Source organism: Caretta caretta, chromosome 4, assembly GCF_965140235.1.
Source record: "Caretta caretta isolate rCarCar2 chromosome 4, rCarCar1.hap1, whole genome shotgun sequence".
Lineage (NCBI taxonomy): Eukaryota > Metazoa > Chordata > Testudines > Cheloniidae > Caretta > Caretta caretta.
Genome location: NC_134209.1, coordinates 121,991,298 through 122,015,096, shown reverse-complemented (window position 1 = coordinate 122,015,096; position 23,799 = coordinate 121,991,298). Strand labels below are relative to the sequence as shown.

General features: G+C 34.4%; 1 protein-coding gene across 8 annotated transcripts in view; it reads right to left on the bottom strand.

Annotated features, from left to right (window-relative positions):
• LCORL (ligand dependent nuclear receptor corepressor like) overlaps positions 1-23,799 on the bottom strand; it is a 177,697-nt gene that overhangs the window by 14,868 nt on the left and 139,030 nt on the right. For 4 of the 8 annotated variants that reach the window (XM_048848741.2, XM_075128015.1, XM_075128013.1 and 1 more), the window contains exons 6-7: positions 22,008-22,098; positions 7,059-11,929 (exon numbers count right to left, since the gene is read on the bottom strand). In XM_048848741.2, coding sequence (XP_048704698.2) covers positions 7,059-11,929; positions 22,008-22,098 — 4,962 coding nt within the window. Of the gene's footprint in view, positions 1-7,058; positions 11,930-16,321; positions 20,598-22,007; positions 22,099-23,799 lie in introns of those variants that run through there. The other 4 variants (XM_048848747.2, XM_075128016.1, XM_048848746.2 and 1 more) reach the window with 3 other exon arrangements.

Here is a 23,799-nt window from a genome sequence, read left to right as displayed (position 1 = left end):
CTGAATTTGTGTAGCCTCAATTTACAGCCACTGGATCATGATGGACGATGTTAATTGTCTTGTTGATTTGTGTCCTTAATCTGAGCTCCATCTGCAGTGTTTCAAGAGAAGGGATCTGCCTTTTTAAAATAGTCCATTGGAAATTCCCTAAGTAGGTAGAGACTTCCTTCTTGGATTTATTTTAGTCTGTTCAAATGTTTAACTTTGGTTCTAGAGGTAATCTTACCCCACTGCAACCTGTTCTTGTTTAAAACTCCTAAAAACATTTTCATAGCCAGATAATAAACCTTACAGGCTACTGATGACAAATATGAAGTTTCATTGCCAGATTTCATATATAAGCACACCATTATTTCAATACAGGCAGTTGTTCCAGATCACAATGGGCCCAATACTGTAAGATGCTACAGTGTGTTGAAGGCCCTCAGTTCCCACTGAAGGCAAACATGTAGGCCCTGATCCTACAATGCATAGCACACATGCAGACTGCTGCTCCTGGGTGAAGCCCCACTGAAGTCTAAGGGGCTTCATGTGAATGCAGCAGTTCATATGTGAGTGCTACTCATGGCAGGAGAAGGGCCTTGATTAGGATTTGAGGGCACTCAGCTTATTGCATGAAATCACTGCCCAGTTATACAGTTTATGTGGAGGAATGAAAAAAATCACATAAAAATCAAATACAATGTAAGAAAACAACCAAATCTTTACCTCTGATAAAAACACTTGGATAGGTTCATACGCATTAGCTGCAATGGTGCAAACATTGCTGAGCAATGTTTGTTAAAAGGTTTCCATTAGAATGTTTAAAAAATAAAATATTTGTATTGGTCTTAAATTTTGTTTAAGCTTAGTCTAGATCAGAGGCTCTCAACCTTTTTCGAACAACATTCAACCTCAGTGTCACTTAACAGCCTTAACTGATTTTTGACATTTTCCCATCTCCCCGCACCCATTCTTTTGTGTGGGAAAATAAAGACAAGGTTTGTAAAAATTTTAAAGAATAGACAATGCAACAGATTACTTGGTGGTAGGCAGCTAAGGAAATACTGTCTTCTGTGGTCTGTCTCATTTAATTTGCACCTAATATATGTACATTCATTATGTAGCCAAGTTAGTCATGTTTGCATGTGACGCACAGCTTAACTTCTCTCCCAATATTGGCTTAAAAGTGTTTAGGAGTCATAATGTTCTATCACAAGATTTAAAACACAGATTTCTTGGATTTATAGACAATACTTAACCTAGTAGGCTGATTGTGCCTCCCAGGTAAGATCTTGAACCTCTCTATCTCTTAGTTACCCTGTCCAAAAAATTTGGAGCCCCACTGTTTGTTCATCTCAAAATCTCAAAACACTTTACAAACTTTACCTTCTTTATAATGTTGACCTAACTACAGAGAGTTGAGCCAACATGTATAAAAGACGGGCTGTTGTCTAAATAAATGAAGTATGGGTCAACAAACATAGATCAAGGTTCTATTCTCATTCCTGCTGCAGCTTCCTATTAACTTTTAGGAAGTCACTTTAACACTTTGCTCCTTAGCTACACCATGTAGAAAATGAACCCAATATCTAGGGCATGAATTAGTTTTGATGGTGAAAGAAGATAATGAGTAAATTTTATCAGCTCTTTCCTTTCAATTTTGGTATGTAGCCCTGGTCAATTTCTCTGTCACCATGAAGTTCTTCTAGATCAGCTTAACTAACAGAATCATGTTAAGTTTTCTAATAAAGCTATTTATTTATACAGTAGAACCTCAGAATTACGAACACCAGAGTTACGAACTGACCAGTCAACCACACAGCTCATTTGGAACTGCAAGTACACAATCAAGCAACAGTAGCAGAGACCCCATTTCCCCCCCCGAAAAAGCAAACATAGTACTGTACTGTTAAATATAAAATACTAAAGAAATAAAGGGAAAGCAGCATTTTTTTTCTGCATAGTAAAGTTTCAAAGCTGTATTAAGTCAACGCTCAGTTATAAACTTTCAAAACAACCATGTTTTGTTCAAAGTTACGACCAACCTCCATTCCCAAGGTGTTCATAACTCCAAGGTTCTACTGTATATTTATTTTTACTAGTCCTGCCCTTGAAAAATGCCTCTTAGATCTGCCAGGTTAGAACTTTTTACCTTCCTGAATTTCTGATAGATGATTATTTATCAATCATTTTTCAAATTAGTTATTTATCTGGATCAAGATTTTAAACCATGGCTGGGTAAAACAATACAGTACTTACCTGCATTTCTTATAAAATAATATATATATATATTAATATATAAAATAATTTCTTATAAAATAATATTTTACACAGATCTACACTCGTAGTTTAATGATTCTCCAATTAATGGATTTGGGAGCATTCTCCAAAGCCCAATTCAGCAAATCACTTAAACCCATGAATAGTCTTGTTGACTTCAATTGAATTACTCACATATTTATAGTTTAAACATATGCTTAAGTGCTTTGGTGAATTGGGGCTCAGGTGATTTTAAATACATTTCTTCTCTAGTGCATCATCTAAAAAGCATTATTAGTTCATTAAAGGAGCCTGAAAAACCTAACAGTAATTATCCCCAAATTGTAGCTGAAGGAGAGAAGATGAGTGTGAATCTGTCTGGATTACCATATTTGGAAATCAAATGTTAGTATACCAGTTAAAGAAAAGGTATTGAGACCATCCTAAAAGAAAAACTGAAATAAAAATAAGATTTAAAATGATCAATGAATGTTTTGAGTGTAAATTATATACAAAGGATGAAAAAACAAGACACCAAGATATAAAGAGATCCTAGCAGACAAAATAAGTGGAAGTATTTAGAGTTAAGCCTCTTTGTTTAAAAGAACTATTGTAGTACTGATAAGCCAAATTTAATATGGTGCCTGGCCAGTGACACTCAGCCCATGGCTCTCTCCAGTTAGAGGATAAGCAACAGCCTAACTATGATTCAATAATTGTCCAAGAAAAAAACCTGCAATTTCACGCACAGGCATGCACATGCGCACATATGCACACACACACAGGATTTATTACATGTATATTTGTACTGCTAGCAAAATAAATTAAGTTAAAATTTTGTCCTTGACATTTTAACTTTAACAAACATGCATTTAATTGAAAGTAGCTATTAATTTTAATAACTGTTATATACAATTTTATTTTCACTTGTTACATTCTTTTATATCTCTGTGATTCTGTTCAATGATAAAATGACTCCTTGACTGATAACAGTTGGGTGCCAATGACTTAGGTAATTACAGTTCATGAAATGAACTGCATGTGTTTGCTCTGAAAATCTACAGGTGGAAATATCCTGAGTCCAACTACTTTCATTAGTATTCCTCTGATTTCAGCAGATTATTTTGCACTTAATGTGATCTCATATACTAGAAACATATGCCTCACTTGTTCCACACCTAGAGCATAGAATAAGCCTCTCCATGTGTTAAAAAGCTGAATGCACTCTCTAAGATTTTATTTATTTGTCCTTAGCTCTTTGGAGCAGGGATTGTGTCTTCCAATGTGCTTGTAAAATGCCTAGTACAATGGAGTCCAGATGTTAACTGGACGATAGTACCAAAACAGAAATAGACAGACTTCAATATAACTTTTAAAATCCAAGAATCTTTCTGGAATGAGAAGGGAAGTTTGAGAAAAATCTTGGCTGTTGTTATCCTGATATGTTAGTGCAGACATTGTTTTAAATTGCAAGGGATTGTACAAAGCAAGAGATGGAAATCAATTAGATTCTTGGAACAATACAGTCCAATTTTCAAATGTGGGCTCCTTAAGCAGGATGTCCAAATCCTGTAGTTGGACGTCCAAGTCAGTATTTAGGACTGTAAATTCCCATTTTGTCGAAGTGCTGAGCTGAGTGTACCCCATTAAAATATCGACATTTGAAAACAGGGCTCTCAAATCTGAAAATAATTAAATAAATCAAACTACTGGTAATTTTACACATTGCTAGTAAAACCTTTTCAAATACCTATGATGGGAGGTATTTATATATAAATATATAAAATCTCCAAGCCCGTCGACTCTGTTGGTTGCCAAAATGTAAGGCAGAAATGAAAAAGTTCACAATAGGATGAAGAAAGGTGCCCTATGTTGCAAATAATTATAATTGATCTCATTTTTAAGAGTTCTTTCAGTACCTCTTGCTGAAAATCTTTAGACCATTCATCATATGGTGAATTCCTCACATGGTATCGTCTCAATATCATGTTACGTTTTATCATAACATGATCGTTTATTCTATTTTAGCTTAGCCATCTCCAGAGCCTCTATGTGGATACTTTAGCTAGCGCCAAGCCTCTAGGTGAGGTCTATAATATATTGACAGGGGAAATCATGTTAGCGCCTTTCTAGCAAGAACCATAAATCCTTTACTAAAAATGTATTTATATGATATCCTTGGCTCGTGTAGACAAGTCTAATGCAACACTGCCTTTTAAAAAAAAAAAAAAAAAAAGTTTAAGAACAGAGATTCATAGTACATTGGAACCAAGCCCTCAACATATCCAAATATGTCATTGCAGCAGCCACTTCACAAGCTAATCGAAGTGCCAGAAGCATAATATAAAGTTCAAAGTATCTCCTATTTGCCATTTTTTGAACAAAATGTGATATGAGAGTATGATCAGTCCTCTTCTGCAGTCAGACTGAGACTTGATCACAGGGGCACCTTCTTTTTCAAAAGTGTCTTGACCTGTAAGAATGCAATAGTATCCACCTGTGTATGGTTATACAACTCTCAGATTGCAACAAAAATTGAAACCACAATTTTTCAATATCAACATCTTGCCCTTTTTTCTCAGGTTTTCTAGATAGAGGACATCAGAAAGTTCCTTCAGGAATACTCAAGGTATTCCGCAGTCGGATATGAGGAAATACTTGAAAATGTTGACAAAAATATCTATTTATCTATATAAAAGTATTTAATATACAGAAAACCTTAGCAAGCGATGTAGTTCTTGATACCCTATAACACCCACATGCAAGCCAAAGAATATACACATACATAATGATGCTTCCATATACATGAAGCTTTCAGATGCAGGAAATGTGCCAGAAAACAGTTATGCATGCAAATTAGAACCCAATCTTGCAGCTGCATTCATTGGGGTACGGGGAGAGGGGCGAGGGAGGAAAGAGAGAGGGAGAGACAGGTTCTGCACCAGTTCAAAAATCCACAAGCATGGATGCAATTGTAGAATCAGGTCTTAAACACCAGGTTGAGGCTGACTAAAATTTGCCTCTTTGAGATCAGTGCTTCTTTTGATGCTAAAAGTGAGCTTTTTTTGACATCTTTCTATGGATGCCAACAGCTATGGGACAGACACTATGAGTAACAGAAAAGAAAAAAAAAGAATGTAACCAAAGTCTAAAATGAAATAATGTAACAATATTAAAATAGTGATCAGATTTTCTAAAGATGTCAAACTAAAAAGGAGGAAAGTTATCAGTAAAAATTACTCATAAGCAGAACTAACATGAGAGTATGTTGCAGTTTTTTTGTAGATTGTTGTCATTAGAAAAAGTAAACTCAGAAATAAATATAATTTGAATACAAACTTTCTGTATTACAGCAAGAGAGGGTTTAGCTATTTTTTTCTTTTGTGTGCACTCCAAAATTAATGCACTTGAAGCACACACAGAAAAAAAGATAGTATAAATTTAGGTAGAAAATTTACCTTTGCAGAAGTAGGATTACATGAAGTGAGCATGACATAAGAACCATTTTACACAGTTCATAATTTTCCTTCTTTATCTTATTTATAATGCAAGAAAGCACAGTTGCTTTCTGTGCTGCATTTTCTAAACAATGTACAATTTCATTCAATGTGTCGTTTTACAGCTAAAATTAGATTTTGCCTTTACCCAGGGACAGTTTTCTTAGATACAAAAGACAAGGGGAGAAATATTAGATTTTGCTTCATTGTTTTGAATAATTTAAATTAGTTCTCTTTTCTGGGCTACCTGGACAGATAATCTAATATAATTGTAGGTTAGTAAATGTTTCATTTTATTGTAATTATGGGCCCTGTTGTGGAACCCTTACTGTTCTGCTGAGCACTTATTCACCTGAGTAGTATTATTAAAATCAACAGGACTACTTATGTTAGTAAGGGTTCACAGACATGAATAAGAATTTCACAATCGGACCCTATATTTTTAACTATATTATGGCCATGACAACGTCAAACCTGCGCAATTATGCCCTATAAATATCTTACTGTTCTTTCTTATGTACAAATTGCATTTCACAATAGCAATACAACATTCTAGGGCAAATGCATTTCAGTGTGATTATTGTATGTCTCACTTAATTAGGATCACTCCACATCTGGTTTTGTATATTAAGGGATCACTACAAAATCTATCAGCATCAACAGAAATCTTTTCATTGATTTCAAGTGGCATCGAATCGGGACCTACCACAGAAATTCTAGTAAATAATTGCCCAGAAATACACAATACTACCGGTCATATCTTACTGTTTAATTATGAGTCCTATTATAGATTTGTATTTCAATCAATGTCAAATGAGAAAAAATGAATTCTTTTGTTTAACTGTGCTGTAACTTTGTATCTCAATGTAAATATATTTTGTAGTTAACTCCTCCTTGACATACCAAGGACGGCATAGGTGAAATCCTGCCTATGCCGTATGGGTGAAATCAATGACAAAACTCCAATTGACTTTGACTTTAATGATGTCAGAATTTCACCTGTCTTTCTCAGACTATGCTACTAAAAGTAGCTCATTGCTTGTCATTAAGTGTATCTTCAGCCTGGATAGTGTAATATATCTATTGTAAAAGCAAATGGCAAACTTTAGTAAAATGATAAAGTATTTTAAAAATTTTAACTGGACTTTCAGCACTATGCTTTTGGTATTATAAATTGTTCAGTAATACTACTTTTTGAAGACTGGATATTTTTGACCCACACAGTACACATTTTAATGTTTCCAGCTATTCTACTTCTCTTTCGGTTATACTCTAAAATGAGTATTTTAAAATTAGTGGGGGGGAAGGGGGGAAACTTACCTAGTTGGTATTTTGAGTAATAATTCATCATTTGTCCAGTACTGCATGATTGTCTCTTATGCCTTTTTCTTATATTCATATCAGTGGTCTCCCATTGTGGTCTTTTTCTTATGTTTATTTTGTTAAGAACTTCAGAACTAGCAGCAGGGCTCTCATTATTTACACATTTGTTTGATTTTTTGCTGTCTAACTGGTCATCCAGCATTGCAGTCATTTTGGAAGGATTAGTTCCCTTACATGTCTCCACATCCTTTTCTTTTCCCTTTAATACATCTTGCCTACCAGAATAGGACCTTAAAGTACAATGCCTTTTTTCTTCAGTGTAGGTCTGATTGCTTCTATTTTCAACAGCTTCCGGAGAGTAAATGTTTAACTTAAATGATTTATGCTGTTCGATATGGTTGAGTTTTCTCAGAAATATTCTACAATCTTTAAAGGTTTTGGCTCTCCATGTACTTTGACTCATTTTAAGTTGGTTCTGTGCTTTTCCAACATTTTTTTTATTATAACTTGTTCCATTTATCTCTGAATGTGATTTAAAAATATTTGTTAAACCAGGATGTGTGCTGAAGTCCGACAATTCTATTGTCTGTGGAAGAAATGTATCTTTGACTTCAGTTCCAGTTGACAAGATTCTATTGTGAGATTCTAAGATTTCAGTGGGCTGGGTTTTTACTGTACTTTTTCCTTGGTTCATGGACACTACATCACTGATTTTCCCACTTGTATTTTTAAAAAACTGGCTTTGGCAGAAAAATCTTAAGTTTCGCCTTTTAGATTTCCAGTCACCTGTTCCATGGTTATACATTTTTTTCACTTGTCTCCACCTGTCATGTTGTAACTTCTTAAATTCAGTTCTTCTTAATTTGGCTAGTGTGAAATTACTTTTCATATTTAAGACTGGAGCCTGGACCATTTTATGCAAAATTTGTAATTTCCCAGCTGGCTCTGAAGGAGAGGATAGTGCAAACTTTTTAAAGTGCTTTCTGAAAGGAGTAGTATTAAGATCAGATTGTTTACTTCCCATCTTCATCTCTCTAGTACTAATTACTTCCAAAGGATTGCGAGCATTTGCCTTTCTCACTAGAGAGAGGGACTGTGTTTCTGTTGTTTGCATAAACCAAGTACTAAGTTCATTTATATTACACTTCTTCTGGAAAAGCATTTTTATTGGTGATGCTTCAAGTTCTACAAGGCAGGTGTCCAAAGGTCTTGACACTTTAATGCTACAATCTTGTTCAACATGATGGCTTTTTTCATATAAACGCTTTTCAAATTCATTTCCACCCACTTGCAACCAGGTATTAGTTATCTGTTCAAATCTATTATTTAGTTCTTCCAACAAAGAGTCACGTGAAGTGGAAGTAGCCCACCACCTGAGAGAAGGATTTGATGAAAAAATGGGATCCAGTGATATTTCATTAACAGACCTGAATTCATTTACCTCTGAACCCTTTTCTTCACTCCCTGGATTTTTAGTTTCTGAGGTATCGTTGGATACTATCCTCAGATTTGATTGCATACGTTTTTCCTTTTGATCCTTAGCTTTTTTCAAACGGAGCTTATATGATTTACGTAGCAAGGCACTTCTACAAGTAAATGTGCTAGAAGATGCTAATGAATGTAAGAAATGCAGTGATGGTCTTCTGTCTCTAACAGAATGCCTCAAAGGAATTTCATGTTTTCTTGATTCTGCAGTAATCACAGATGAAACCGTGGTAGTGTCATTCTGAACGTTCTTTATTTCATTCATCTTATTGCACGGTTGATTATTCTTCTCTTGTGATATTTTTTTTTCTAACACATGCTGTTGCTGTAATGGAGGTAGGCAGCCACTAATACTTACTTTTCTTTCCTGAGGTGAAACTCTATTAACAGTCACTGATATGCCAGAGATTTTTACCTTTGCTGGTCTACCAGGCTTTCTAGTGATAGTTAAAGGCTTCTGGTTTGGTTGTATGATATTGCTGTAAAGGTGTGGTAACAGTGGATTATTCTTGATAGGTCTAATATATTCATAACCAGACCCAGAGACTTCATTTTCAGTAGCAGAATCCTGTAAGACTTTTACTATTTCTGCAAAACCACTTTCAGTTTCTGTATTTTGCCTCAGTTCACTAGAGTCATTTGTAAAATTGGAATCATGTTGTGTAGGCATAGCATTAATTATATTGATATTACCTTCAGAAACATGCCTTTTAGTTCTTCTTGACCTTCCAAAAACAACTGTCACAGTAATATTCTTGTTACTGATAACTTCTTTCATCACTGTTACATCAGATTTGGTGGTTTTCCCAATACTGGTGGGTTCACTTCTAAGGTCACTATTTTCAGCCATGTTTATTTTAGGCTTTGGAGGTCGTCCAATTGGTCGCTTAACCTGTTTTACAACCTGAGGCCCTATTTTTTTAGGCCTACCAGGTTTTCTTTTTAAAACAGGTTCATTGCCACTATTTGATTTTTCCACAGTTTCTTCACTTTGCTTAAAATAATTTAAGTCAGTTTCACCTGCTGCACAAGTATCTGCAATTGTCTCAGCATTATCAAAATTTGATTCCTCTTTACTGTCACTTTCATTACCATTATATCCAGAGTCTCCAATGCAGATTTCATGAACAAGATCACTTGTTTTAGATTTTTTTCCTGATATTGTGTCTGGATGCTTCTGAAATAAACAAAGATTGGTGTTTGCTGTAGAAGATGCACTGGCAGCAGTTAAAGTATATTTCACTCCTTCACTACTATTAACCTCTGAGACAAACATAAGTTTTATTGGGCTAGAGTAACCTAGGAGAGATGCACTCTCCCCAACTTCAGATCTTGTTTGTACATCCCCATTACTGAAAGTCAATCTGCCTGAATCAGATGATGAAGTTTTCAAAAGGTTGTTACCAAGTCCTTGATCTAGAACTTCTTTGTATTTTCTTGTTGGCACACACTCTGTTTTGCATGTATTGCTGCATGACAAGTGAGACTGGGGGAGGAAACTCTGTCCTGCACATCCTTTTTCACCCATGTTAAAATGTAGGCCTCTCCTAGCAGTTTCGTTCATATCACACTCAAATGTACTGGATATTTTATAACTATCCAACAATGGACTTTTAGTCTTTTTGGCTATGTTTATTGTATCTTCCAAGCGCTCCACAACAACTTGTAGATTTGTGTTCCTTACAATCTTATTTACATCAATAGATCTTTCAGCTTGAAGATCTTTAACGATATTATCTCTCTCCAAATTTTCAGGAGATTTTTTTGTTTTGGAGGATTTTCTACATAAAAAGTCATTTGTTACATATACAGAGTACCATCCAGGAGGCACAATGTTACGTTTAGTTCTGCCCAAGATTCCATTATATTCCCCCTTCAAAGGACTCTGATCACGCTCTTTTTCAATTGCATAATCTCCTTGTGTTTTTGCAAAGTTAGTCTGGTCTACTAGAGTAACGTTGTTTTCTGAAAATGCTACAAAACCAGAGTTAGTTTCAAAATTATTCAGAGGTAGTCCCATTGATTCTGCTTGACACACTGGCAAAGACATGGATTTAGCTTGACATCTCATACCTAGATTGTCAGGATTTTTTAAAGCTTTGTCTTCAAACATGTTGTAACTGTCTCCTTTGTTTGCTGACATTTTACCATATTTTTTTGTAGACTTCTTTACATTTCTCTCTAAAGTTGACTTTTTCCTTATAAAAGTTTCATCAAGACTTGCAAGTTCCCTCTTGATTTGCAAAGACTGTCGCCTAATCAGTGGTGAATCAGGAGAATTATACATTGCGAATAAAGTTTCCTGACGTTTGCGAAATCTGGTTTGGATAATTTTATTTTCCACTTGTTTATCATGTTGGCTCAGTAACTCCATAAAAGTGTAATCACTTGCTTTAGCATCGTGCAATAGAGATGTTATGAAGTCCCCCAATTTTACATTATCATTTTCTGGTGCCCTGTTACTCTCAGACAATTTTACAAGATTGGTTGTTATATCTGTAGTTTCTATTGATTTTAATTTTTCATTAATACGATCAATTAAATCTTGAAAAATGGCAGAATGTTCACCATTTTCAAACTTTTCAGAATTTATAACACATTTGCTGCTTTCTTGATCTGTTGACAGCCGCGTTTCATTTGAGTAACCAAATCCTTTTCCTTTGCATAGTTTACCTTCATCTTCATACTCTCTATTGCTTCCTTCTGCTGGCAAGAGAGATGGAGGTTGATTAATGGTTATTTCAAATTTGTTGTCTAAAGCTGGAAAATCTATAGGTGATCCTTCCAATGTTTCAGTTTCATTACTTTGTACAGGTGACAATGGAGGGGGTGATGGGCTGCGAGATCTACTAGAACTTTTAACGCTGTTTGACAAATCATAGTCTTCGGTTGAAGAAAAGGATGTACAAGTTGCTGCCGTCACAGAGTACTTGTTGTTATAGTTTTGTAGTTGTCCTGTATAGCACCTATGAGGATTACAACTGTGAGCAATCCTTTTATTCACTACTGTCTTAATACATCCAGTAGCTACAGTCTGACATGGCAAACAGTGCAAATCTTTAATACAAACACACAGAGATGGTAAACAAGTGTTTGGATTTTGATTTTGTAAACAGCATCTTTTTGTCACCATATGTCCATCAGAACTACAAAATGGAACATGGATATCATCTTCAATGAGGGAGTTCTGAATTTCTGAATGGATAATATGAGGTTGCAGGCAACTGCAAAGTGAAGGAACATTTTTGTCTTGGATTAAAAATTTCAAAATAGCCAAAATCTGCTGCCAGTGGTAAGAGCACAAAGATTCCAAAACCTTGTTTAGTGCTGATTTTCCTTTTTCCAATTTAGTTGCTTCCTCTGATTTTTCACCAACTGTTGAACTGAAAACAAAAACAAATCAAAACAAAAAATAAATTACAGTAAAATATGATGTATGTTACAGTTTTAACTGTTAAACAGAAGACTGAAATCCTGAAAAGGCATGGAAAAATTATTTCCATTTCCTTTACATAGTTCATTTATCGTATTTGCAAATTTCTAATAGAACTATTTCACTACAGCTGATATGTATGTTATATATAGTACAATATTTCTAGCATGTTAAGTAGGAAAATATTCAGTGAAAAAAACATTTTACTCAACAAAGGAAAAATTGTTTGAAATCCAGCATTTCTCAAATACAATAATTATAATACTATTTATTTCATGGCATCTTTCATCCAGTATTTCAAATTTCCTTGCAAACATTAATGAATTAACCCTCACAACAAACATGTGAGGTAAGTATTATCCTTATTTTACAGGTGTAAATGGAGAGGGGTAAAATGATTTGTCCAATGTCCAGTGTCACAGTGGATGCTTGTGGCAGAGACAGGGAGAGAACCCCTCTCCTCTGACTCCAGATTATGTGTTTTAACCACAAGACCATCCCTTCCTTACTGTATGTGTTATGCAGCACAGCCCATAAGATGTTCAATATGAACTTGAAAAATTTGTTTAAAAGGACATTCAACCTTAGTAGGCCATAGAAATAACTTTAGAAGCCATCACTGACGTTAATGTTCTTTTAAGATATAGATTCCCTTTTTTACCCCAGTAGCATAAATCTGCCACAGACTTCCACTGCATCTCTCTCAAAACACACACACACACACACACTTACTTTGTACCTAGAAGACAACAAAAAGGAACCCCTGAAGTAAATAACTTGCAAACCAAATGAGATTGAATCCCTTTAAATATCAGGTTAACTTAAGTGTCTATATCTAAATAAGACTTCAAAATAGCTGTTCTCAGATACTCAACCAAAACAAAATCAGTTATAAAATACTATCTTCTTAACTACTGATTTCTCAACACAAATTTATTAAAACTAAAGTTACTACTTACCTAATCAATCATTTAAATTGAAAAGCTGAAAATGTTCCATTGTAGAAATAATAGATCTTTCTTCAACTAAACACAAAAACCACTGTTGAATAGTAACTAAAATAAAATAGTTATCCTCTATAATTCAGAACTTTTACTGGTACCAATAGCAAGAGCAGCAAATAATATTAAAAGTATTCTGTTTTAGAAAAGTATATATTTTTTAAACATATCACCAAACTCTGAACATGACACTAACTATTCACCCTATTCCTCTTGCCAATCATTTTCAACATTTAAATCTCCATTTTGGCAAAATTTCATTTTGATTGGTTTTACATTTTAATATACCATGTATATAAATTATTAATTCATTACTCAACAAATGTAAACAAACTAGTATCCTGTCTGAATGATAAAAAGCCATAAATTACTTCATCGTTCTTACTAAGATTTGTACATGCATAGTTTTGTATGTATAAATTATTGCCCTAGGTAAGTTTTAAGTTGTATGCTATAAAAGCAATCAACTATGCTTAATAATTCCTGGTGATTTTCTTCCTCTCCTGAAACATTTTATATAAAAGTTTGAAGGTGTTCAAAGTGAACCATCAGGTTGATGCTACTATCTCTTAAAATCCTAACTGAATCCCGATGTTATTAGCTGAACTTGTAATTAAAATTCAATTAAATGACATGAAAAGACAAAATTATTTGCAACTGTCATCTAAAATGAAACTCTACTGTATTGTGGAGCCTGTAATGATATTACCACCATGAGTGAGTTTAGGACCCAATCAGCTAACCTTATTTTATGTTTCAGAGGAACAGCCGTGTTAGTCTGTATTCGCAAAAAGAAAAGGAGGACTTGTGGCACCTTAGAGACTAACCAATTTATTTGAGCATGAGCTTTCGTGAGCTACAGCTACAGCTCACGAAAGCTCATGCTCAAATAAATTGGTTAGTCTCTAAGGTGCCACAAGTACTCCTTTTCTTATTTTATGTGGAACTCCAATTATAGCAATAAGAAAATGTAGAACAACTTATCAGATTTATTGAAATACCAAAAACAAACCGATCAACCAAAAAAAACAACAAAAACCAAAAATCAAACAAAAATAAAAAATTAGATTAAAAATTGACTTCTGTAATCACACTGGATAGATAAATAAATAAAAGGTATTTTCTATTTTTTTTAAATTTAGGAACACATTTTGTCATTTAAAAATAGAAATAAAAATTCTTGAACATAGTAATAGGCCTTTAACATGTTATTTAATAGTTTGTTCAGTAATATTATATGCTGTAGTTTAAAGAAACACCTATCAAATTACAACTTTGATAAGCACTTAATTCACCGTGATTGGTGTGGTAAAAAATACCTACATAAACTGAAGCCTCCAGACAGGAATCTGTCTTTATATGCTCTCCACGCATATAAATGCGTTATCAATTATGGACTATTAGTGTTCTTTATAAGATTACTTTTTTAAACATTTGACGAATCAAGAATATTAGAACATCCATCTAAAGAAAATATATGCTCACTAGTGTAAGAAACTTCAGTGTTCCTAAAGGTCTCTCAAAGTTATGGGCCAGGTCTTCCAGCTCAAAGCTTGCCACTGAAGGTTTTCCCACTGTGTACAGTTATTCTCAGGTGTGCACAGTCACTACTATTGCTTGTACACCACCGCTTCCCTGGCCATCAGTAGAGTGGGTATGACATCCCTATACTCCAGTGATCCTTAGTTGCCAGAACAGCCCTATAAAATCATATGCAGCTCATGCTGCTCTAACTTATGCCATGGACTATGTGATCCCAGGTTCAGGGGAATGCAAAATGTTAAAAGTTACCTTTGCACCACCCTGCACTAAAGTATGTTGAGCACAGCTTGGCTGCTGCGCAGGACATAGGCCTAAAAATCTGTTTAAAACAAAGCATTTACTTTAAAGAGATACGAACATTTCTACAGAGGGATTTTGTGTATATGTAAACGAATTCATTCAACTTTCATGTTTTTAATAGCTTTCCAACCACTTTCGTTAAATATTAAAGAGTTGTGCTTCAGCAAATTCTTTCCCCTCTTTTTCTCTTTCATCCTGTTGTGTCGTCATTATACAGAATCTATAGTATCACAGTAATTCCCATGGCAAAAAGTGGCAGTGTCAAACACAGAGGTCCAGGTTACTAGCCCTGTAGAGTCATACATGAATCTTTCCCCTTCCTGTGCGCAGTGGTAGCTACAATTCCTGTCTTCACAGGACTCTTCATCTTTTTATGAATTCCATGGTAGAGGTTCTGTGGGTACAGGGTTCATGCAGAGGGAGGGGATAGAAACAGGTTGGGTTAGGGGCAAGAGGATCAACACATCTTGTCCGCCAAAGTGAAGCAATTCACAGATTCGGTGGAAATTATAATAGAACCTGGGACTGTATTATCCTTTCTACTGAGATCCCCTGCTCAGTGCCAGGGGCAGCAACTGGAAAACTGGTGATTATTTGTGGGGGTCAAAGTTTGCACAAAGGCATAGGGTCATCACATCGTGACCCACCAAATTTGAGGACAGGTGTCATGGCCTATTTTGTATAGAATTAACATATAAAATATCAAGATCTGTTTTCTCTTCCAACCCAAGGAAACTATCAAAGAGGAACTGGGAGAGGGATAGCTCACTGGTTTGAGCATTGGCCTGCTAAACCCCAGGTTGTGAGTTCAATCCTTGAGGGGTCCATTTAGGGATCTGGGGCAAAAATTGGGGATTGGTCCTGCTTTGAGCAGGGGGTTGGACTAGATGACCTCCTGGGGTCCCTTCCAACCTTGATATTCTATGATTCTAAACAAGATTTTCTCCGTCGGAGTTCCAGCCTCAGCTTTTTCCTCCAGAGATGCTTTATAACATGATTACAGCTTCTATGAAGAAATGAGCAGAAAGGAAACTGGACTTGGGAGGAACAAAAATGTTTTCAAGTAGTCAACGGGAGAACAAAAAAAATTACTGGCCATATAAATTATCTGTATAAATGTTCTCCCTTTTTCTATGCCCCAATGCATATATTTAATAAATAAATATATTGGCTGAAGAAAGTTTAACAAATTAAATGAATAAAGCTTTCTGAACAGATTATTAGTAAAATAAGCATTCAATTTATACAGATCGGTTTGCAGTTGAAAACTGATAAAACAATTTTGTGCGACTCCTATACTTTAGGACATTTTAATTTTCTAAAGTGTGCCTAATTTATTAGCAGACCATCATATTTTGAGAATCAGTCTTCCTTGTGACAATTATTTTTGCTTTATAAATATGTTCATTGTAGCAATAACTGTCAAAAGCAAGTTCTATCATGAACTTATTAGACTAATAGTAAATTTGTGCCTAAGGAGTAAGTCAAATGAGCCAGTATATGGTCTTTTTTTCTTTTGTTTTACTGAATGAGCAAAATCAATCACACATCAGTGTTGTTGTAAATTTATGTGCAAAAGCATTGAAGTGCTTTACTACAAATTACAACGTAGAAACACGTTAACTAAACAATTAAATTCATACAATCAGATTTAGGTATATAACAACACAAAGAGGAAACAGAATTACAGTACATTTACAACACAAGACAAATACATGGAATTCATTAGAAAATATTGTAATAAATAATTCATGAATTATAGTGCAATTGATTTATGCATAAATATAACTAATTGCCTAAAAATCAGTTATTAACAAAATCTGTCAAAAAATCAAGGCAGCCACAGAGTTTTACTAAATTACTGCGACAATGGAAATACTGCAATTAAAAAACAAATACAAGTATTTGTACTGTAAACAACTAAAAAAAAATCAGTCTCACTAAAGTTAATATACAATTTAATATAAAATTGTCATTAGCTACCAGAAATGGTTTAAACAACTTTACTGAGCAGTAGTTCTAAAAACAGAGGCACTGTTTTTTAATATAAAATACTTGAGAAACATTCAAATAAGTAGAAAGCATGTAGGGCTTGCTTTCGCCTTCATTTAAAAGTCTGCTGAAACATGAATTTTCAGAAATTGTCAATTACGAAGTAGTGACAGGTAACTGAATTTATAAAACAGTTCAAAGGTACAACTTAAATGACATTTAAATGGAATACACTGGAGTTAGGGAAGGGGAACCTACACATTTCCCTGCCTTTCCTTAGTTGTGTAATCAAAAGTTAATCTAATAATTAGAAACAAATAATTCTGTTTCTTTTTAAACACTTACAGGTCGAGCATCATCTATAAACTATCAAAAAATATTTTAATATACTATTTCTGACCAAAAAAATAAATAAATACAAGTACTAAAATGCTGAAAATTAATTATAATATTACATATAAAACTACTGATCACTGTTAAGTGAATAGTAAAATGATCCCTGATTTTATGAATCCTGTCAATTTTTGGTCAGGTCATCTTTTAAATGATATAAAAAGTGTACTGTAACTTGCCTTCAATATAAACTTCTGACTCAATTTATAATATTGTCTGAGGAATAAAAATTTTTTAGTGTGGTACAAATATTAGGCAATGTATTGAAGCCCCCAAAACTTCTGCAAGTAAAATTCTGTATAAAGAGAGATTTCGAAATCTTTAGGTACTGTTAATTTTGTTTTCCACTGGGGAGTATACATCAACAAATTCATCTTTCTGGCCCTCACAAAATATGGCTTAATTCTTTAAAAATCAACGATGACCCTGACACCTGCTTATATGTATCCTACTTGTTATTAGATACAATTATTTTTACAGAAGGATTCCATTTCTAATATGCAAGTAAACCTTAATAGTTGAAGAGGGTACACTATAGATCTAAGAGACCAAAAGATTGATATGTTGGTGGTTGTGCAGTTTCACTTAACTTCTTATGGATTAATTTATTTTAAAAAATAAGAAATTACCTGTAATTAGGTTAATAGCCAAGAGCTAGATTTTACCATAAATTTTTGAGGGAAACTTCCCACTGAGTTCAAGTTTCTTTTGAAAGTCAATTACATGATGTGGCCCTACACGTGTAATGTATTCTTACATTCACATAGGATACTCAGCCTATACAAAGGCAAATTTAAGCAAAAAACATGTCTGACAATGTATGTGTGTGAGAAAATTTACAAAAAGTAGAAAAAAGGGTAAGTGTTTCTGGATATGTTTGATTTGGTTTAGAAAAAGCAATCTAAACCTAAATTTTAATTGGAAAAAGGGCACAGATGTTTAATTTTGAATGTATAAAGCAAGTATTCATTCTTATGTAGACACATGCTTTATGACATTACACCACCAAAATTACATATTATTTAAAATCCAATGTAAATACTTGGAAATTAATTTAAAAACTGCAATCTGAAGACAGCTAGTCTCTCTTAGATTCTATTAAGTCACATATTTTAAATGAACTGCCTAGCTTCTACCAAATTTATAATGAATTTATACTACTGAAAGTTCAAAACAGCTTCACTGTTTAATATTTGTGAATCTGTCAAGACCCTGAACTGTAAATTTGGTTATTAGCAAAACAATAGTGTATCGGCCCACCAAAATGAAAACTTGATATTCATTTTGATAAACTGAAAAGGTTTGAAATGTCACAGCAGCAAATACATTATAGTTACAGTGAGTTTTTTGTTTTTCAATATAAGGAGTGTGACAATCCTTAAATGAATTTAAAGTAGTCATAACATTAACTAACCAGCACATTTAATATCCATTCTCAAGCTCATTCTGTGCACATTATGAACATGCTCTAAGTTGCATTCCAACTTTCTTCTTAAACTTTAGAAGTTGTCTTATTCTCCAAACTAAAAAGAAAAATTAGGTTAATAATTAAGTTTATTTTATACTTAGTATTCCATCTTCTTTCATATTTAATAATTCTATAGCTACAGTAATTTGTCAGTTTTCATAAATGTATATTTTGTAAACACCAATTTCTTGCTAAATGAACAACAAAATTCTTCTTAAAATGATAAAAATGCAGTTTTATGTCTGCTATCACACATTTTTATTAATGAAATGTTTTGGTTTTTTCTAGTTGTATTGGAGATCTAGTTATGATGTTTTTATTATTTTCTTCCACAGAATGTACTACCTCCTACTAATACTTCACATATCCATTTCCTTGGTAAGGAACTAACTTTGTAAAAGAAAAATAATCCCTTGATTTGTGTATTCTGAACTACTTACAAACTATTGCAAGTATTTTGTGAAGTATAAAAGTTTACAAACCATGGGTCATGTATTTCCATAAGAAGATGGTTTATTCAATGGCTAATGTGGTTCTTTATCAACTAAAAATAATGCTTCACGTGACAAATACTTGTTTTCCCCAAACATTTTATGCTATTGACTACTAAAGAAAACCTGAATATTTTTCACCTATTTATACAAGGATTTTATTAAATACACACTATCAGAATTAAGGGAGAACTCTATAATTCTGTCCACAGTGAAAACCCTGAATAAAACTACTTTTCAAAAGGCATGTATGTGGTTTTTGAACTGTATAATTTCATGTCTTCTGTCAGTGTGAGCATATGTATTTCTCGTGTGTGTGTGTATACAGACAGACATATACACACACACACACACACACACCCACACCCCCCCCCCCAAACAATTTGCTAACAATTAATCTACACAGGCTTGCTGCTGTTTTTGCAGCTGCCAGTCCCTGAATCTGTCATATTAAATAACCCAGTGTCTGGTAATCGAAGTTTCTTCTTCGGCGGAGTCTTCAGTGTTCCAGATCTTTCTTTAACTTTGTATTCTAAAGTGCTGTGAGGTACCCCATAAATTCCTTGTGCTTTGGAAACACTCATTTTCCCACTCATTACCATAGCAATAGCTTCTTCCATTATTTCATGATCGTATTGCCTATAACGGCCACGTTTTTTCCTTGGTTGTTTATTGTCTTTGCGATCCAAACCATCTTCTGTATTTTCAGATGTTCCATCAACTGTTCCATTCTTAACGTTAAGACATAAAGAAGAGAGGTCCCCATGCAGAAAGTAGGAGTCAACACTTGAGTGAGTTACAGGTCCAGAACATTCAATTTTGTTCTGTTTAGGGAGTATATTTTTCAGTTTTTGAAGAGCTGATCCGTCTAAGACTGAGGAGGTTTTGGAAACATGGTACATGACATCCAGAAGACCAGCATTATCAGATTGTGGTTTGGACACAGAACTTATTCTTAGCTGAGGAATTTTTAACTGTACAGTAGGATTTGAAGTTTCATATTGTAGATTTTCACTTTTTTCTTTGAACTGAGTGACCATTCTCTGTAGAGTTAACTGGTGGAGGTAACTGGAAGCTGTTGGGAATTTTAATTCTGAGGTTTCAAGTAGACTTAGTTTACTTTTTTCTGTGCGCTCTGCTTGAGCTCTTGCCCACAAGGCTACTTTTTGCAGCACTGCACAAGTTTCTTTTCTGTCTTTAAATGAATAACTATCATTGAAATCTCGAGTTTTGTTTTTAAAAAGTGCAGGCTTTCCTGCTGGTAAGGCTTCTAAGTGGAGAAGTAAAGTTTTTTGAGGTATGCCATAAAGTATGCCTGCTTTATTTATGTCCAGTGCTCCAGACTGAATGTCTTTCAAAGCTTTTGAGAGCAAACCATCTGCAAACTCAGCACTTCTTTCCACATAGTCCTCTCTGTGTCTGTGTAGTCTCCTGGATGGATGGAATGAAACGATGGTAAACTGATGTATGAGAGACTCTCACACAGCTATGGAAGGGAAGGGTCCACTCCTTTATTATACTCCTTGCTTAGGTAACATCACTGCTTCTGATACTTTTAAGTCTTTGAGATGTAGTAGTTACTGATTATCATAGTAAAATGCTACAATGTGTCAAAATCATACGGTGGCTTCTACAGCAGCCCTTCCAAGAACTTTAAATCCTAGTTCAGTATTTGATAATATTCTCATGTGTTTGTTATTTTCCCTTTGATACATGCTTGCAGAGCAACACTTATAATTTTAGTTATGCAATTAACATTCCATTAAGTACCCAAATCCTAAATGAGATTTTGTTAGTAGAAACGTGACGTTACCGCTAAACAAGTAATAAAAGAGTCAACCCCCTTATAGAAAATTTGCAGTGATAGGTACATTACCAAACACAAAACCCCCAGATTTCCACAGGACTAATTTTTCTACATTCATAAGATAAAGTGCTGTATTAACAAGTAAGTCCCATTTTGTCAATTTACAACTCAGTTTTTAAAATTCTAATCACTATTTATATTTTCTAATTATAAAATCATAATTTTAAAACCTGTTCATATTAATAGATTAACAGAACACAATTTTACACAATTCAACAAATAAAGCTAAATGTATTATTTGGAACAAATTATTTTGTAAAATGTACAGGTGACAAAAAGGGTCCTGCTATGGTTAGTGGATGGGAAGATGCCAAAATTATAACAAAATCCAACAGAACAATGTATTTCACTATTTTTGTTTCAGTTAATGTAATGGTAGCTTTCAGCACATGAAACAACTTTTTTAGTTTTTAATGCTGAATGGACATATTTAGCAGTTTGCCACCACACACTATAGGCAAAACCATGATGTAAGTATAACAATTAGGAACTCTCTCTCTCTCTTTCTCTCTCTCTCTCTCTCATTGAGAAATATTGAGGATAATAGCTGTTTAACTTGTTCATGAGAGCTGAAGGATATTTTTAAAATATAATCTGGATGTTATATTTTTGTGCAAAATGGAAGTTTCCTAAATAAAACCTTGAATAATAATTTATGTTTTCTTCTACTGTCCTACTCTTTTGTATTATGTAATTAAGTTTTCAGTTCATTTTTAGTAACATGAACTAAAGTTTGGTGATTGTTCTGATAACTTTTCTTTAACAGAAAGAAAAGAGAAAGACAATGAAACAAATGATATATACATAGACACACACTTATGAGTGAAACTCTTGAGGAAAGCAAAATATAAACTGAATTTGTGTGTCAGTATATACTGTACAAATATGTTATAAAAAATAATCTGCCTTCACAGAAGAGATTTTTTTCAGTGTTTCCTTTTACAAATATTAAAAAAATATTAAATGCTGCTTACCCAGACACTGAATTTTCAGATGATGATGGATCGTATGTTGACTCTTCCAGCCGTGCGCTTTTCTTTGTAGAGAGATCTAACACTCCATCCCCTGTAACAAAATAATCATAATAATTTAAGAATTTAAGGATTTTTTGGAATTCTGTTAGTAAATTTTTATACACATAGCACAACTTTTTAATATATAACCTATGTTGTAATATTTTCTGACATCTTGGTTCCATTAACAGTGTGAAATGTTGAGGAGTTAACTTTTTGCAAAATTCATTTGTAGAAGTTAAACAAGATTTTTTTAAAAAAAGATGAGTCAAAATAAAAAAAGTGGGCCTATTGTCATACATAGGAATCAGAGGGCTTAAAAACAGATATTTATTAGGCCATAAAATGGAATTCTCATCCCTTGTTTCTTCCACAGATATACTCCAAGATTACACTTGCCATTTCAAACAGACCAATAAGCCACAAGTAATAATGGTTTGATATGTGGGTCATAAATCTGAACATATGTAGTTCAAGATCAAGTTCATATTAATAAATAGCAGATCCGTGATACACTAATAATACAAAGATCCAAAATGACGACGATATCTGTGTGTTTGGGGGACAAGGTCCATGAAAGAACAAAAAGAAAAGGAATACTTGTGGCACCTTAGAGACTAACAAATTTATCTGAGCATAAGCTTTCGTGAGCTACAGCTCACTTCATCGGATGCTGCTACTCTGAAATGAAAGAACAGTTATTTATCCTACAGGAACTGTGTTTTTTCAAGATGTTGTAATCAGTGAGGATCCCAGTGTAGGTGCGCATTAGTCCTATGCATGCAAAACCCAATTCTTCTAGCTAGCAGTATTTATCAGAACTGCACGTGTTCCCACATGAGGCGCACAGGATGGGGTGACCGCCAACCCTCCCTCAGTTCCCTTGCATTTCAAAGCCTGTGTTTGCCAAGAACTCCTGAAGTGGGGATGGAGGGTGGGTTGTAGCAGCCACATTGACTACAACATCTTGAAGAACCAGCTACAGTAGGGTAAGTAATAGTTTGTTATTCTTTGAGTAAGTGTCAGTATGGACCCCACTGTAGGTGACTAGTAAGCAATATTCTCCTGAGATAGTGGGATTGAGGAGTCTCCACAGATGAAACAGACAGACTGTAGTATCACTCTTCTGAACTCGGTATCTGCCCTGGCTGCCATGTCAAATGCATACTGTTTAACAAAGGTCAGTGGGTTACTTGCAAATCTATAAGACTGTTGCATTTCTGAAGCAGGCCAATGATGATGTCTCCTGTACTTCAGTGGAGTTGTGTCCTAATGTTTGGGGGGAAGGAGGACATCTAGTAACAGAGGGAAATGCACTGTATTTCATTTGGAAAGTTTCTGTGAAAAGATTACCAGGTCTTTCTATACACCCAAATCAGCCACAAAGAGCCAGTGAGAGCCAGAAGGGTTTAGTCCTGTCTTGGTAGTAAAGTAGAAGCTCTGGAGACATCCAAGGTGTGATGTTTCTTTTCTCCTGCAGAAGAGAGGTTTTGGAAAGAAGACCAGTAAGGTAAGTGACTGATTCAGTTGCTATTTTGAGATTACCTTGGGAATTAATTTAGGGAGTTGTCTCATTACTATATTGTCCCTGTAAAATACAGATGGTCCAGCTATAAGGATTTGGATCTCACAGACTTTGTGCCAATGTAACAGCAACAAAGTAGAATGTTTTGAAAGATAGAGGCTTGAAGGGAGTCACCAGGAGATACAGGAGAATCACACTGAGGTCCCAGGAAGCAGTCTGGTGTCTAAA